Source organism: Arachis hypogaea, chromosome 1 (genome assembly GCF_003086295.3).
Source record: "Arachis hypogaea cultivar Tifrunner chromosome 1, arahy.Tifrunner.gnm2.J5K5, whole genome shotgun sequence".
Taxonomy (NCBI): domain Eukaryota; kingdom Viridiplantae; phylum Streptophyta; class Magnoliopsida; order Fabales; family Fabaceae; genus Arachis; species Arachis hypogaea.
The window spans coordinates 87300007-87317858 of NC_092036.1; the positions used below are offsets into that span (position 1 = coordinate 87300007).

Sequence of the window (17852 nt, forward strand, 5' to 3'; positions counted from 1 at the left end):
AGCTGAGCTCCCATTAATAAATGAGGCTTGGCTGGGCCCTTGGGCCCAACTTGGGTCTGGTTGGGCCGATTTGGCCCGTTTGGCCCAATCTTGGGCCGTTTTCTTTAAAATTGGTGTCGAAATTCTCATTTTAAATTTCTCTACCACATTAAACCATAAAAACCTCATTCCTCACTTTCTAGAATATATTTTAATTTATGGTTAATTAGCCATAAATTAACCGGGTTTTACATTCTATCCACATAAATTGGGAATTTTGCCCACAAAATTCGAATCTAGTTACCTGAAAATAGGTGTGGGTAGTCTGCTCGCGTCTCTGATTCAAGCTCCCAGGTGTGCTCCCCAACATCAGCTCGACTCGAGGCAACTTTCACTAATAGAACATCTTTTCTGCGTAACTTCTTAATACTCTTGTCATCAATCCTGACAGGGGTCACCAGTAGAGTCAAGTCTTTCTTTAACTGAACTGATTCAGGTTCTAACACATGGCTAGCATTAGGAGTATACTTCTGAAGCTGCGACACATGAAACACGTCGTGCAGGTTTGAAAGGTGAGGCGGTAGAGTCATCCGATATGCCACCGGTCCAACTCTCTCAAGAATCTAAAATGGACCGATGTATTAGGGGTTTAACTTTTTCATCTTAATCGCTCTGCCTACTCCTGTTATTGGAGTAACATTAAGGAAAGCATGGTCTCCTTCCTCAAACTCTAAGGGCTTTCGCCTCTGATCAGCATAACGTTTCTAACAGCTCTAAGTAGTGAGCATCCTATCTTCGATTTCCTTAACTTGCTTGGTAGTCTCAGCTATCAATTCCGGCCCTAACAATCTCGTTTCCCTGGCCTCATACCAGCATAGCAAAGATTGATATTTCCTCCCATATAGAACCTCATACGGAGCCATTCTGATGCTCGCATGGTAGCTATTATTGTACGCAAACTCCACTAGCGGCATATACCTATCCCAGCTTGCCGGTTAATCTAGAATGCAAGCCCTCAACATATCCTCTAGGATTTGGATTCTCCTCTCAGATTGACCATCGGTTTGAGGATGGTAAGCTGTACTTAAGCTCAAGCGGGTTCCAAAAGTTTGGTGTTTTATTGTTAATTTTTCTTCAATTTTCAAAAATTTAGTGAAGTTTTCTAAAAATTTTAAGTTTGGTGTTCTTTCTTTTGTTCTTGTGTTCTTGTGAATCTTCAAGATGTTCTTGAGTTTTTCTTGTGTTTTGATCTTAAAATTTTTAAGTTTGGTGTTTCTTGGTGTTTTCCCTCCAAAATTTTCGAAAATAAGGAGCATTAGATCTAAAAATTTTAAGTCTTGTGTCTTCTGTGTGTTTTTCTCTTTCATCATAAAATTCAAAATTCAAAAAAATATCTTTTCTAACTAATTTTGAACTATTTTTTCGAAATTTTTTTTATAAAAATTCAGATTTCAATTTTAAAATTTTTCAATTCTTATCTTTTTAAGTTAAAAAAAATTTTATCTATTTCAAAAATATCCTAACCACTTTCTCTCTCCTCACTTTTTCAAAAATTTTCATAAAATATTTTCAAATTCTTATTAAATTTTTTTATTTTAATTTTCTTATTTTATCTCATTTTTATTTTGGTTTTTATTTTATTTCGAATTTTTTTTTATTTATAAAATAAAAATTTAAATCCACATTACCCCTTTACTCCAACATGGACATAAGCGGAAATGAACAGTCCAGAAGGACTCTGGGGTCATATGCTAACCCCACTACTGCTTCATATGGGAGTAGTATATGTATACCCTCCATTGGAGTTAGTGGTTTTGAGTTGAATCCTCAACTCATTATCATGGTGCAGCAAAGTTGCCAGTATTCCGGTCTTCCACAGGAAGAACCTACAGAGTTTCTGGCACAATTTTTACAAATTACTGACACAGTACATGATAAAGAAGTAGATCAGGATATCTACAGACTATTACTGTTTCCATTCGCTGTAAAAGATCAAGCTAAGAGGTGGTTGAATAACCAACCTAAGAATAGCATAAGGACATGGAAACAGCTGTCAGAAAAATTCCTGAATCAATATTTTCCTCCAAAATGGATGACACAGTTGAGGCTAAGCATCCAAGGCTTCAAACAAGGAGATAATGAATCCCTTTATGATGCCTGGGAGAGATATAGAGAAATGCTAAGAAAATGCCCCTCTGAAATGTTTTCAGAGTGGGTGCAATTAGACATCTTCTACTATGGGCTTACAGAAAAAGCTCAGATTTCTCTAGATCACTCAAGAGCTTATTGATACAGTTGCCAGAAATCAGCATCTGTACCTAAGCAGTGAATCTTTCATGAAAGAAGAAGCTAAAATAGTAACTGCTGAACTCAGTCCTGTAGACCAGGCTAATGAATTCAATCAGCAATTAGACTTTCTAACTCAGCAGCTAGCCGAATTCAAGGAAATACTACAGGAAACAAGAATGGCTAACAGGAATATGGAAGTATAGTTAAAGCAAACAAAAAAGCAACTGTCAAAATAAATAACAGAAGAATGCCAAGCAGTTCAATTAAGAAGTGGAAAAACATTAAATACCTCACTTCAAAGCAGTAGAAAGCCAAGAAATGAACAAATGGCTACTCAAAATCCCTCTGAGGACAATCAGAGCCCAGAGAGGAATAATACTGGCACTGAACGCCCAGACCATGCTCATTCCTGGCGTTCAACGCCAGAAACAAGCATGAATCCGGCGTTGAACGCCCAAAGAGAGCACAGTTCTGGCGTTCAGACGCCAGTAACAGATAAGGAGTTGGCGTCTAACACCACTCCAGCTTCCACCCCTAGAATTCAAACGCCAGTGGGGGATCAGTCACATACAAGTGCTGATAACAACCCTTCTAAAAAGGCTTCCCATCCACATATGTAGGCAATAAACCTACAGCAACTAAGGTTGAGGAATACAAAGCCAAAATGCCTTATCCTCAAAAACTCTACCAAGCGGAACAGGATAAGCAATATGCCCGCTTTGCAGACTATCTCAGGACTCTTGAAATAAAGATTCCGTTTGCAGAAGCACTTGAGCAAATACCCTCTTATGCTAAGTTCATGAAAGAGATCTTAAGTCATAAGAAGGATTGGAGGGAAACTAAAAAAGTTTACCTCACTGAAGAATGCAGTGCAGTCATTCTGAAAAGCTTACCTGAGAAGCTTAAAGATCCCAGGAGCTTTATGATACCATGCACATTAGAGGGTAATTGTACCAAGCAGGCTCTATGTGATCTTGGGGCAAGTATCAACTTAATACCTGCATCTATTATCACAAAGCTTGGTTTAACTGAAGAAGTCAAACCAACCCGGATATGTCTTCAACTTGCTTATGGCTCCATTAAATACCCATCAGGCGTGATTGAAGACATGATTGTCAAGGTTGGGCCATTTGCCTTTCCTACTGACTTTGTGGTGCTGGAAATGGAGGAGCACAAGAGTGCAACTCTCATTCTAGGAAGACCTTTCCTAGCAACTGGTCGAACCCTCATTGACGTCCAAAAAGGGGAAGTAACCCTGAGAGTCAATGAGGAGGAGTTCAAGTTGAATGTTGCCAAAGCCATGCAACATCCAGACACCCCAGATGACTGCATGAGTGTTGATATCATTGACTCTCTGGTAAGAGAGGTCAATATGGCTGAGAATCTCGAATCAGAGCTAGAGGACATCTTTAAAGATGTTCAGCCTGATTTGGAGGAATCAAAGAGAATAATAGAACCTCTGAAAATCCCTCAGAAAAAGGAGAAACCTCCCAAATCCGAGCTCAAACCATTACCACCATCCCTGAAATATGTATTTTTGGGAGAAGGTGATACCTTTCCTGTAATCATAAGCTCTACCTTAGAGCCACAGGAAGAGGAAGCACTAATTCAAGTGCTAAGGACACACAAGACAGCTCTTGGGTGGTCCATCAGTGATCTTAAGGGCATTAGCCCAGCCAGATGCATGCACAAGATCCTATTGGAGGGTGACGCCAAGCCAGTGGTCCAACCACAAAGGCGGTTGAACCCAGCCATGAAGGAAGTTGTGCAGAAGGAGGTCACTAAATTACTAGAGGCTGGGATTATTTATCCAATTTCTGATAGCCCCTGGGTAAGCCCTGTCCAAGTCGTCCCTAAGAAGGGAGGCATGATAGTGGTTCATAATGAAAAAAATGAACTGGTTCCTACAAGAACAGTTACAGGGTGGCGTATGTGTATTGATTATAGAATGCTCAATACAGCCACCAGAAAGGATCATTTTCCTTTACCATTCATAGACCAGATGCTAGAAAGACTAGCAGGTCATGAATACTACTGCTTCCTGAATGGATATTCAGGTTATAATCAAATTGCAGTAGATCCCCAGGATCAAGAGAAAACGGCATTCACATGCCCATCTGGAGTATTTGCATACAGAAGGATGTCATTTGGCTTGTGCAATGCACCTGCAACCTTTCAAAGGTGCATGCTCTCTATCTTCTCTGATATGGTAGAGAAGTTTCTGGAAGTCTTCATGGATGACTTTTCAGTATTTGGAGACTCATTCAGCTCCTGCCTTAACCATTTAGCACTTGTTCTAAAAAGATGCCAAGAGACCAACCTAGTTTTAAACTGGGAAAAATGTCACTTTATGGTGACTGAAGGGATTGTCCTTGGGCATAAAATTTCAAACAAGGGAATAGAGGTGGATCAAGCTAAAGTTGAAGTAATTGAAAAATTACCACCACCTGCCAATGTTAAGGCAATCAGAAGCTTTCTGGGGCATGCAGGATTCTATAGGAGGTTTATAAAGGATTTTTCAAAAATTGCAAAACCTCTGAGCAATCTGCTAGCTGCTGAGACGCCATTTGTGTTTGACACAAAGTGTCTGCAGGCGTTTGAGACCCTGAAAGCTAAGCTGGTCACAGCACCAGTTATTTCTGCACCAGACTGGACATTACCCTTTGAACTAATGTGTGATGCCAGTGACCATACCATTGGTGCAGTATTGGGATAGAGGCATAACAAGCTTCTGCATGTCATTTATTATGCTAGCAGTGTTTTAAATGATGCCCAAAAAAATCATACAACCACAGAAAAAGAATTACTTGCAGTGGTTTATGCCATTGACAAGTTTAGATCCTACTTAGTAGGATCCTACTTAGTAGGATCAAAAGTGATTGTGTACACTGACCATGCTGCTCTTAAATATCTACTCACAAAGCAGGATTCAAAGCCCAGGCTCATAAGATGGGTGTTGCTTCTGCAAGAGTTTGATATAGAAATAAGAGACAGAAAAAGAACAGAGAATCAAGTAGCTGATCACCTGTCCCGGATAGAACCAGTAGCAGGAGCATCCCTCCCTCCTACTGAGATCTCTGAAACCTTTCCGGATGAGCAATTGTTTGCTGTTCAGGAAGCTCTGTGGTTTGCAGACATTGCAAACTATAAGACATAAGGTTCTCCTTTTGTAACCATGGAGAGGAAGCATGAAAAGCTTCCCTCACTGCAAAGTCAACCAAAGCCCCCACAGTCCAACACTAAGTTTGGTGTTGGGAGGCCACAACCAAACTCTAAGTTTGGTGTTGAACCCCCACATTCAAACTCTAAGTTTGATGTTGGGAGGTCCCAACCTTGCTCTGATTATCTGTGAGACTCCCTCAGAGCTCACTGTCCAGCTAAGGACAATAAAGAAGCGCTTGCTGGGAGGCAACCCAGCCATTCACAAAAGGTATATGTCAAAGTATCTTCAAAAGGTAAAATAGCAATTGATTGGATTCACAGAGTTACAAGGGAATTTGGAAGCTCACTGGCATGAAAAAGCCAGTAAGAAACATTTTGGGCGTTGAACGCCCAAAAGAAGCACCCACTGGGCGTTCAACGCCAATAAGGGTAGCCATCTGGGCGTTAAACGCCAGAAAGGAGCATCTTCTGGGCGTTGAACGCCAGAAAGAAGCACCTTCTGGGCGTTTAATGCCAGATTGACAGCGTCCTGGGTGTTCAGAAAAACGCCCAGTGACAAAGGACTTCCTGGCGTTCAACGCCAGAAAGAAGCAATAGCTGGGCGTTGAACGCCCAGGAGAAGCAGCAATTGGGCGTTAAACGCCCAAAACAAGCAGCATTTGGGCGTTTAACGCCAGAATGGTGGGGAGGAGGTAAAATTCGTTTTTCTTCACAAATTTTCTAATTTTTATGTTTCAATTCATAATTTCTTGTATAAACATGTGTTAAAATATCATCCTTCAATTCCAAAAATTTTAATCCTAATTTCTAAAACCACTAATTTCTAAAATCCCTTTTTTCAAAAATGTCAAATGTATCTTAATTCATAAACACAAATCTTTTTCCAATCCATATCTTTTTCAAATCTTTTTCAACTCATCATATCTTTTGAATTTCGAAATTGCCTCTCCCTCTATTCCTCTCCTTTCCTTTCTTTTGCTTGAGGACAAGCAAACCTCTAAGTTTGGTGTGAGTTGCCATGATCACTGAGCTAAAACTCATCAAGATCATGGCACCTAAGGGAACAGGAAGAGCAAGGATGTGAACTGAACGAACTAAAGCGTCAGAAGCTATTCCTTGAAGGACCAAGCACCCCACAGACTAGAGGAACATCCACTTCCCAAAATACAGGTTGTTGTTCTAATTTTAAGCTTTAACTCTGTGATAGTATTTTTTAGAAATTTACCTTAGAAGTTATATAGGAGTAGTAGTAATTAGTATCTCTATTTTGATTTTATCTCCAATTAAGCTATAATTTATTTTTCTCATCATTATCAAACATGAATAAATTAGTAGATTCTTAGAATAAAGAGGCAATATTTTTTCGAGTTCTTAATAAGGAAAATTCTAATTATTTATATGTGGTGGCAATACTTTTTGTCTTCTGAATGAATGCCTGAACAGTGCATATTTTTTATATTGAATTTTATGAATGTTAAAATTGTTGGCTCCTGAAAGAATGATGAACAAGAGAAATGTTATTGATGATATGAAAAATCATGAAATTGATTTTTGAAGCAAGAAAAAGCAGTGAAAATCAAGCTTGCGAAAAAAAAGTGAAAAAAAATTAATTACAAGGAATCATTGGATCAAGAAAGGGAATAAAAGCCAACAGCCCTTTAAAACCAAAAGGCAAGGGTGAAAAGGATCCAAGGCTTTGAGCATCAGTGGATAGGAGGGCCCAAGAAAATAGTTCTAGGCCTAAGCGGCTAATCAAGCTGTCCCTAACCATGTGCTTGTGGTATGCATGTCCAAGTGAAAAACTTGAGACTGAGTGGTTAAAGTCGTGATCCAAAGCAAAAAGAGTGTGCTTAAGAGCTCTGGACACCTCTAACTGGGGACTTTAGCAAAGCTGAGTCACAATCTGAAAAGGTTCACCCAGTCATGTGTCTGTCCATTTATGTATCCGGTGGTAATACTGGAAAACAAAGTGCTTAGGGCCACGGCCAAGACTCATAAAGTAACTGTGTTTAAGAATCAACATACTACACTAGGAGAATCAATAATACTATCTAAATTCTTAGTTCCTATGGATGCCAATCATTCTGAATTTCAAGGGATAAAGGGAGATGCCAAAACTGTTCAGAAACAAAAAGCTACTAGCCCCGCTCATCTAAATTGGAATCTGAGCTTCACTTAAAACTCGGAGATTTTATTACTCCTTAAATTATTTTTATCCTATTTTATTCATCTAGTTGCTTGGGGACACGCAACAGTTTAAGTTTGGTGTTGTGATGAGCGGATATTTTATACGCTTTTTGGGGGTAATTTCATGTAGATTTTAGCATGTTTTAATTAGTTTTTAGTAGAATATTATTAGTTTTTAGACAAAAATCATATTTCTGGACTTTACTATGAGTTTGTGTGTTTTTCTGTGATTTCAGGTATTTTCTGGCTGAAATTGTGGGAGCTGAGCAAAAATCTGAGTTAGGCTGAAAAAGGACTGATTTCAGGTATTTTCTGCTGGATTCTGATCTCCCTGCACTCGAAATGGATTTTCTGGAGCTACAGGAGTCCAATTGGCGCGCTCTCAACGGCGTTGGAAAGTAGACATCCAGGGCTTTCCAGAAATATATAATAGTCCATACTTTGCGCGAAGATAGACGACGTAAACTGGCGTTCAACGCCAGTATCATGCTGCTGTCTGGCGTCCCGCGCCAGAAACAGGTTACAAGCTGGAGTTCAACGCCAAAAACAGGTTACAACCTGGCGTTGAACGCCCAAAACAGCCCCAGGCACGTGAGAAGCTTAAGTCTCAGCCCCAGCACACACCAAGTGGGCCCCAGAAGTGGATTTCTGCACTATCTATCATAGTTTACCCATTTTCTGTAAACCTAGGTTACTAGTTTACTATGTAAACAACTTTTAGAGATTTACTTTGCACCTCATGACATTTTCAGATCTGAATTATACACTCTTTGGCAGCATGAGTCTCTAAACTCTATTGTTGGGGGTGAGGAGCTCTGCAGCGTCTCGATGAATTAATGCAATTACTTTTGTTTTCCATTCAAACACGCTTGTTCTTATCTAAGATGTTCATTCGCGCTTAATTATGGAGAAGGTGATGATCCATGACACTCATCACCTTCCTTAATCCATGAACGTATGCCTGACAACCACCTCCGTTCTACATCAGATTGAATGAGTATCTCTTAGATTCCTTAATCAGAATCTTCGTGGTATAAGCCGGATTGATGGCGGCATTCATGAGAATCCGGAAAGTCTAAACCTTGTCTGTGGTATTCCGAGTAGGATTCTGGGATTGAATGACTGTGACGAGCTTCAAACTCCTGAAGGCTGGGCGTTAGTGACAGACGCAAAAGAATCAATGGATTCTATTCCAACCTGATTGAGAACCGACAGATGATTAGCCGTGCTGTGACAGAGCATTTGGACCATTTTCACTGAGAGGATGGGAAGTAGCCATTGACAGCGGTGACACCCTACATAGAGCTTGCCATGGAAGGAACCTTGCGTGTGGGAAAAGGATTTCAAGGAAAAGTTAAAATTCAGAGGACAAAGCATCTCCAAAACTCCAACATATTCTCCATTATTAAAGTAACAACTATTTATTTTATGCCCTTTTTACTTTATACGAGGCTAAAGAACCTATTGGTATCCTGACTAAGATTAATAAAATAAACATAGCTTGCTTCAATCCAACAATCTCCGTGGGATTCGACCCTTACTTACGTAAGGTATTACTTGGACGACCCAGTGCACTTGCTGGTTAGTTGTGCGGATTGCAAAAAGTGTGATTGCAATTTCGTGCACCATTTTCCAAGAAATTTTGAGTTTGAGAAATAGGAAAATAAATAAGAGAATTTATGTAATTTAAATAAAGATCTTGACTGGGAGAAGATTAATTGGAAGTTCTATCCTTGTTGGATTTTTCTCAAGATTAATTGTTTCTACTTAGTTATCCTTTACTAAATAAAGGAAAGTCAAGTAAGTTGGGAGTCAACTTCTATTCACAAGTTCTAATCCTCTCCCTTGGGAAGGATTAGCGTTAGTGACTAGAGAGTCAACCAACAATAAACCCAATTACAATTTGACTCTTGAATATTCCAACTCAAGGTTCTCCTTTTAATCAACTCCCAATCAAGTTGGGGAACTACTCCATTATTATGAACGTAGACTTCACAAAATTAAAAGGGAAAATAAAGAAAGACATGATAGACAATAATAAAAAAGATCAATTAAAAATAAAAATAGTTCTTATATTAATAAACTCTAAAAATAATCCAATTGTAACTCTGGACAAATTAAGGATATGAAAGAGTAAGTAAAAAGTAAGAAAACAAACTAGAATGACAAAGTCTTGGCGGAGGTAACAACTCTTCTCAATATCCAAATCCAAAAGCAAATAAAATTCTAAGAACTATGAATGTGTAGAGAGAAAACCTAGAGGAGGAGTAAAATCCGATCTAAAAACTAAAAACTATCCTAATGAGAATCTCCCCCGAGTCTCTGCATGTTTCCCGGCTTTAGTCTGTGTTTCTGGGCCAAAAACTGGGTCAAAATGTGGCCCAAAATTGCCCCCGGCAATTTCTGTAAATTCTGTAGATCGCCCATGTCACGCGTACGCGTCGTCCACGCGATTGCGTCATCCAGCGTTTTTTCTCGTCACGCGTACGCGTCATCTACGCGTTCGTGTCATCCGTGCAGATTTCAATCAAAGCGTTTGCGTCAGGCACGCAAATGTGTCACTGCGATTTTCTCCATTTTGCGCGGTCGCGTGAGCCATGCGTCCGCGTCGGTGTTCGCTGGTCATCTCCTTGATTTCTTGTGTTCCTTCCATTTTTACAAGCTTCCTTTCCATTCTCTAAGCCATTCCTTCCTTATAAACCCTGAAACACTTAACACACGGATCACAACATCGAATGGTATAAAAGAAAATTAAAATACACAATAAAAAGATCTCTATGAAGTAAGTTTTCAACCATAGAATAACTTTGGAAAGGAATTGTAATATCATGCTAATCACATGAATAAGTGGGTAAAGACATGATAAAACCACTCAATTAAACACAATATAAATCATAAAATAATGGTTTATCAACCTCCCCACACTTAAACATTAGCATGTCCTCATGCTTAGTTCAAGGAGATAAAATAAATGAGTAGGGGGAATGTAAGACTCATGCAATGCAATGCATCCTATATATATATATATGAATGCAACTATATGATTTTGTCTACTTGGTTTAAAGCAAATAAGTTCTTTAAGACAAACATAAATTAAATTCCACTAATTCAAGTCATACAGTAAGAACAGGTAAACTTGTAAGAAGACAGCTCATAAAAGCAGGGAACATAGGATCAAGCATTGAACCCTCACTGATGGTGTATGTGCACTCTAATCTCTCTAGTGTATAGGTTAATCACTCTATTCTTCTCTAATCATGCTTTCTAAACTTTGTTCTTTTCCTAACCAATCAACAACATTTAATGTACCAATGCAAACATCATGAGGTCTTTTCGAGGTTGTAATGGGGCTAAGGTAAGGGTAAGGGTATATATATATAAGGCTAAGTGAGCTAAAATATGAATCTTTAAATAACCTAAGCTCTCACCTAGTATACATACACTCTATATAACTTAGAATCGTGCCTAGCTACCCAAAATTTCTCACTTTGCATTACATACTCATGTATCAACTTTCTTTTAATTTTTTTTTTCACATGTGCATTGATTTTGGAACTTAACTCAATTTAGAATTGGGGTAATTTTTATCCCCTTAATTATTTACTTATTTAACGAATTTTTTTAATTAGTAAAAGTAAAATTAACATATCAATGCACATGGATTTTTAATTTTCTGTTTTACATGAGTAGGCACCTAAATTCCCAATATTTTATTAAAGACATAACATATTCCCTTATTAACCCATGTTCCCACAATTTTTCCCATACGTAATTTAACACAATCTTTATCTTAAGCTAACCAAAGATTCAATTTGGGATTTTTAATTATTTTTCTACTTAAGGCTAGTGATGTGGTAAAATATAGAACAAATGGGGATTAATAGGCTCAAAGTGGCTGACAAGGGTGATTTAAAGGGTATGCTTATTTGGGATAAGTGAGCTAAACAAGTGATGGCCTCAATCATATGCATGCGTATAACACATTAAACATTGGACATATAGGATGAAACAAAATATAGATTACAATCAAAGAGAAGTAAACGCACAAGAATAAAATATTTGTGGTTAAATAATGTAACCATGTGATTAGGCTCAAAATCTCGCGGGTTGTGTGTTCTTAGCTTTTTAAACTATGTTCCAAATACAACTTCAAACAAATTTAACATAAAAGTTTTGATTTAAATTAGTGAAATTTTTTTCAAAAATAGGGTCTTAAAAAGAAACTTATTATTTTTTAACCAAATAGAACATGCATGCAAATAACCTATTATTAGACAATCTATCATATCCTAATCAAAGGAAAAATAACTAAATATCCTACTTTATTGATGTTAGGGAAGAGAAGTTACCTCCGGAAGTCAGGTACTGACCGACCTCCCCACACTTAAGGCTTTGCACCGTCCCTGGTGCCATTTGTCAGGAGCAAAAGGGGGCTAGTAGCAGTATCTCTACAATCGGGACCGTCATGGCTCCCTGTGCTTGTAAATGAAGTGGAGTCCGAAGTGTTTGGGTCTTTGTCAGGTCTGTGGTTTCCCATAAGCAGCTCCTTGAGGTATGTGAATCGGCGCTGGTTACGGCGCTCCCTTAGCTTTGCTTTTTGTTCTTGCCGATCCAACCTTTCAAGTATCTGATGGAGCAGTTGATTTGTTGTAGGTGCTTGTGGTATGGAAGGAGGAATGTTTTCGGCCTGTTTTGCAGGTTGGTTGGTAGTGGCTGCTGGAGGTCTGATATATTTCCCGTTAGGGATGTACTAATCACTCCGTGGAAGCATGGCTCTGGATAGTTCAACTTCTAAGATGGTGGGGTTCAATCTTCTTTGAGGCTAATGGATAGGCTTTGCTCATTCTTCTAAGAATATTCTGTGTTCACAAACTTGAGGGCTGATGCCTACTATATTTGCCAAGCTCCATCCAATTGCTTTCTTATGCTTCCTTAACACACTAAGCAGTTGTTCTTCCTGTTGGGAAGTGAACTCCCTTGCAATGATAATTGGGAACTTTTGCTTATCCTCAAGGTGAGCATACTTGAAGTGTGAAGGAAGGGGTTTAATTCCAATTTTTTCTTATGGCTAGGCTCTGGACCTTCTGGAGCTAATGATAATGGCAAGGCATCCTCATTTTGTTCAGAGGATGTCCCCACACTTGGACCTTGCTCTATGTGCTTCTCTGCTATTTCCTCCTGGTGAACTGTAGTGATAGTTTCATCAATAATGTTGCACTTGAATACAGAATGATCTTCCGGAGGATTCTTCATAGCTTCATTCAGATTAAAGCTCACTGCTCAGTCGTCTATTTCAAAGGAATAGGTTCCTGAAAAGGCATCCAGCTTGAACTTCGAAGTCTTTAAGAATGGTCTTCCAAGTAGGATGGATGACGGCTTTCCCGAGTCATTTTGGGGCATCTCCAAGATATAGAAGTCAATAGAAAATGTGAGCCCCTTAATACTCACCAATACATCTTCAGCAATTCCAGCCACTGTAATAATGCTTTTATCTGCTAACACAAAACGAGCTGTCGACCTTTTTAAGGGAGTGAGCCTCAGAGCATCATATATAGACAAAGGCATTATACTAACACAAGCTCCTAAATCACACATACACTCAGAGAATATTACACCTCCAATGGTACAGTTAACCATACATGGACCTGGATCACCACATTTTTTAGGTATACCTCCCATTAAAGCAGATATAGAACTACCTAAGGGAATATTTCTAATTCATTAATTTTATCTTTATGTATGCACAAATCTTTTAGAAACTTTGCATATTTAGGTACCTGCTGAATAACATCAAAAAGGGGGACAGTTACCTCAACCTTTTTGAATATTTCTACCATTTTGGGATAAAGTTCCATCTACTTTCTGGGCTTCCTTGCAAGTTGTGGGAAGGGAATAGGGAGGGCGTTGCTTGCAGCTTATGCATCCTTTGGTGTTTCATTATGTGGTTAAGCTACTTCTTCTTCAACTATATTCTGTACGTCATCTTCCTCTTCATCATCTTCCACTTCCACCACATCCTCAGCTGGGACGTGTACTGTTGAGGTTGGCTCCTCCTCGTTCCTCTCCTGCAATGTGGTTTCGGACCTCAAAGTGATGGCATTGATGCCACCCTTAGGATTAGTTAGGGGTTGAGAAGGAATTCCACTGGAGCTTGAAGGTTAATTGGTGGAACAAGGCGAGGAGTCTAACCGGGAGACAAGAGCTTGTAAAGTGGCAGTCAGACCATTTAAAGTAGAATTCAGCTGCGTATGCATGTCTTGTTGTCCTTGTGCGAGAGAGCGGAGCATCTCGTCATTTGATGAAGAATTAGAATAAGTGATCTGAGGAGCTTGTGGTTGGTTGTGCTGGGGTCCTAGAGGCTGTCTTAGGTGAGGTGCTCTGTAAGGTTGGTTCTGATTCTACTGTCTGTTGTTGTTACTGTTATTCCACCTCTGGTTTCCATTATTATCTCTGCCTCCTCTGTTGTAGTTGTCCCTTCAACCATGGTTAGAATTGCCTCTCCAACCTTGGTTGGAATTGTCCTGCCATCCATGGTTATGGTTGCCACCTTGGTTGTAGTTGCCACCTTGATTGTATCCTTGATTTGGGCGGTCATAGAAGTTGTAAGTGGCTGCCACAGTGTTGTCTTCCTGTTGGAGCTGCGGACATTCATCAGTGTAATGACTATAATCAGCACAGATCCCGCATAATCTTTTTGGAACCAACTATTGGCTTTGTTGGGGCGGGGGAGGCTGAGATTGTTGTGCTTGTTGTTGATTCAACTGCATCTGTTTCAGTAGGTTGGTCATTTCATATATACTCTGGGTCAGAGCAGTAGTCTCTTTGCTAGAGAAAACATTAACAATGGCTTTTGAGTGGCTGTGCCTATGCCTGTGATTCCTAGTGGACTCAGCTAAGTCACTGATCAATTGCCATCCTTCATCTTCAGTCTTGTACTTTTTCATAGAACCATTACTAGCACCTTCCAATGTGGTCTTATCCTGAGGCTTCATGCCTTGTGTGAAGTAGCTGATCAACACCATCTTGCCAATCATGTGATGAGGGCATGCGTCCAGGAGATTGTTGAAGCGCTCCCAATATTCATAGAGAGTCTCAGATTCACCTTGAATAATCATAGAAATTTCTTTCCTCAATCTATCAGTAACTTCAGCTGGAAAGTATTTTTCCAAAAATTCTCTTCTAAGCGTATCCTAGTTAGTAATAGTCACTTCAGGTTGAGTGTAGTACCATTCCCTCGCCTTTCCCTCAAGAGAAAACGGGAAGGCGGTTAACAGAATAGAAGTTTCATCTACACCATGATGCCTAACAGTAGAACAGGCTGTCTGGAAATCCCTAAGGTGCTTGATAGGTTCTTGAGTAGGTAAGCCATGAAACTTGGGCAACAAGTTGATTAGTGTAGTTTAGTTCAAAATCTACAGCCACTATTGGGGGATGCACTTGATACGGCTACAGTGTAAAATCTGGGGCTCCAGCTTCCTGGAGAGTAATCCTCCTAGGTGCTGCAATGTTACCTGCATGTGAATCAACTGAATCAGTAGTAAATGAGCTTGTTTCTTCCTTAAATGGCGGTTCAAATTCGCCCTCAGATAAGACTGGTGAATCGATAACAATCACTTCACCACCCTCAGAGGCTAACTGACGTCGAGCTCGCCTAATACGTGAAAGAGTTCTTTCAATTTCAAGATCAAATGTGGCTAAGCTCGGATCAGGCAGTGACCGCGTCATTCAATGAGAAAAACATAGAGCTCATCGTAATAAAACAAAATAAAAAAATGCAACTAAATAAATTCCAACCAATGAATTAGCACACTATTGCAACTCCCCGGCAACGGCACCAAAAATTGACGAAGGCAGAAATTGGCCGATTAAGAATTTAATGGAATAAATACATTGCAAGTACAGTTCTTAACCAGTGAAAATCCGCTTATCAATTTAAAAGGGTTGTCACAAAATTAGAATAAAAATACTGGGAGTATGAATCCAGGTCGTCTCCCAACGAGTTGACAAAAGAGTGCAGCTTATTGGTAAGAGGTTTTCCAAGAAATTTTAAGTTTGAGAAATAGGAAAATAAATAAGAGAATTTATGTAATTTAAATAAAGATCTTGACCGGGAGAAGATTAATTGGAAGTTCTATCCTTGTTGGATTTTTCTCAAGATCAATTGATAATTGGTAGTTGTTTCCACTTAGTTATCCTTTACTGAATAAATGAAAGTCAAGTAAGTTGGGAGTCAACTTCTATTCACAAGTTCTAATCCTCTCCCTTGGGAAGGATTACCGTTAGTGACTAGAGAGTCAACCAACAATAAACCCAATTACAATTTGACTCTTGAGTATTCCAACTCAAGATTCTCATTTTAATCAACTCCCAATCAAGTTGGGGAACTACTCCATTATCATGAATGTAGACTTCACAAAATTAAAAGGGAAAATAAAGAAAGACATGATAAACAATAATAAAAAAGATCAATTAAAAATAAAAATAGTTCTTATATTAATAAACTCTAAAAATAATCCAATTGTAACTCTGGACAAATTAAGGATATGGAAGAGTAAGTAAAAAGTAAGAAAACAAACTAGAATGACGAAGTCTTGGCGGAGGTAACAACTTTTCTCAATATCCAAATCCAAAAGCAAATAAAATTCTAAGAACTATGAATGTGTAGAGAAAAAACCTAGAGAAGGAGTAAAATACGATCTAAAAACTAAAAACTATCCTGATGAGAATCTCCCCCGAGTCTCTGCATGTTCTCCGGCTTTAGTCTATGTTTTTGGGCCAAAAACTGGGTCAAAACGCGGCCCAAAATCGCCCCCAGTGATTTCTGTAAATTCTGTAGATCGCCCATGTCACGCGTACGCGTCGTCCACGCGATCGCGTCATCCATCATTTTTCCTCGCCACGCGTACGCGTCATCCACGCGTTTGCATCATCCGTGCAGATTTTAATCCATGCGTTCGTGTCAGGAACGTGAATGCGTCACTGCGATTTTCTCCATTTCGCGCGGTCGCGTGAGCCATGCGTCCGCCTCGGTGTTCACTGGTCATCTCCTTGATTTCTTGTGTTCCTTCCATTTTTGCAAGCTTCCTCTCCATTCTCTAAGTCATTCCTGTCCTATAAAACCTGGAACACTTAACACACGGATCACAGCATCGAATGGTATAAAAGAGAATTAAAATACACAATAAAAAGATCTCTATGAAGTAAGTTTTCAACCATAGAACAACTTTGGAAAGGAATTGTAATATCATGCTAATCACATGAATAAGTGGGTAAAGACTTGATAAAACCACTCAATTAAACACAATATAAATCATAAAATAATGGTTTATCAGTCACAAATGGTCATTACATATTAATGGTATGCAAGGTAGTTAAAGATTCAACTGCTAATTTGCAATTACCTCGGGTCTGAGAATTAGATTCGGTTGCATTCCGGCATTTTCTATATCGACAATTCCAAGACATATGCCCTGGTCTCCTGCACCTGTAACATACGTCTAGTCCGGCCCTACATGGTCTGTTTGGATGGTATTCGGTGCATCTCGTGCACTTCAAATCTTCTAGGTGAGTACTAGTCTGCCCCTCTGAATCCTATCCCTAACGGTTGTCACCCATTTGATCATAGTTCCATTACTTAGAATGGGCAGCGACATAACGACTTATTTTGAAACTTTGGCTCCTAGGTGTAATCTTTCTCTTTTTCTTTGCGAAGGATTCCCATGATTACTCCTTGCTACCTCAGTCCTCCTTGAGCTTTCTCTTATTGTCTGACCCGTGTTAACTTGCTCCGAATAACCCACTGGTACTCCAGTACTCGGAACATTATCTCCAACTTCATATTTATTACCACCATCGTTGCCAGCTCCAGCTTTTGGTTCCATTCCATCCATCACTCGGATGGTCGCAGCAGCAATAGCACCAAGGGCAGCGACAACACTCGTCATTGCGGTCATGAAATCGGTTAAACTACCTACTGGTACGGTTACCTCATTAGCTCTCCGTCCTTGACCTCGATTACGCTCATGAACGTGCCCACGAGACGCCCTCTAGTTCTTATACACACCAAACAATCAATATCAAGTTGATCAGTCACAATATCGAAAGTCTAGTGCTTCAAAGTCCCAAATGCATGCTCATGAACATTTATGCCAGTCATATCAGTCAGATATTCTAATAGCACATAAGCACAGACATAGAGAATGCACAGAAGCATAGTCAGTCTGTCCCGCAGGCTC

General features: G+C 39.4%; 1 protein-coding gene and 1 non-coding gene across 2 annotated transcripts; one reads left to right on the plus strand and one right to left on the minus strand.

The window, feature by feature from the left end:
- Positions 1-275: 275 nt before the first annotated feature.
- On the minus strand, positions 276-17561 carry LOC112743812 (uncharacterized). The gene is made up of 2 exons (XM_025793198.1): positions 17355-17561; positions 276-602 (listed from the first exon to the last, which is right to left on the minus strand). Exons 1-2 carry the CDS (start codon positions 17559-17561, stop codon positions 276-278), a joined length of 534 nt encoding a protein of 177 aa, XP_025648983.1.
- LOC112715074 (small nucleolar RNA R71) lies at positions 14650-14753 on the plus strand. Its single transcript, XR_003159456.1, has one exon. It is a non-coding gene; the product is annotated as a small nucleolar RNA R71 (small nucleolar RNA).
- Positions 17562-17852: the final 291 nt, after the last annotated feature.

Coding starts and splice junctions, on each gene's coding strand:
- LOC112743812 (XM_025793198.1), bottom strand. CDS start 17,561: ATGACGAGTGTTGTCGCTGCCCTTGGTGCTATTGCTGCTGCGACCATC. Junction 603..17,354: donor AAAGCTCAAGGAGGACTGAG/GTAGCAAGGAGT, acceptor GGTCCATTTTAG/ATTCTTGAGAGAGTTGGACC.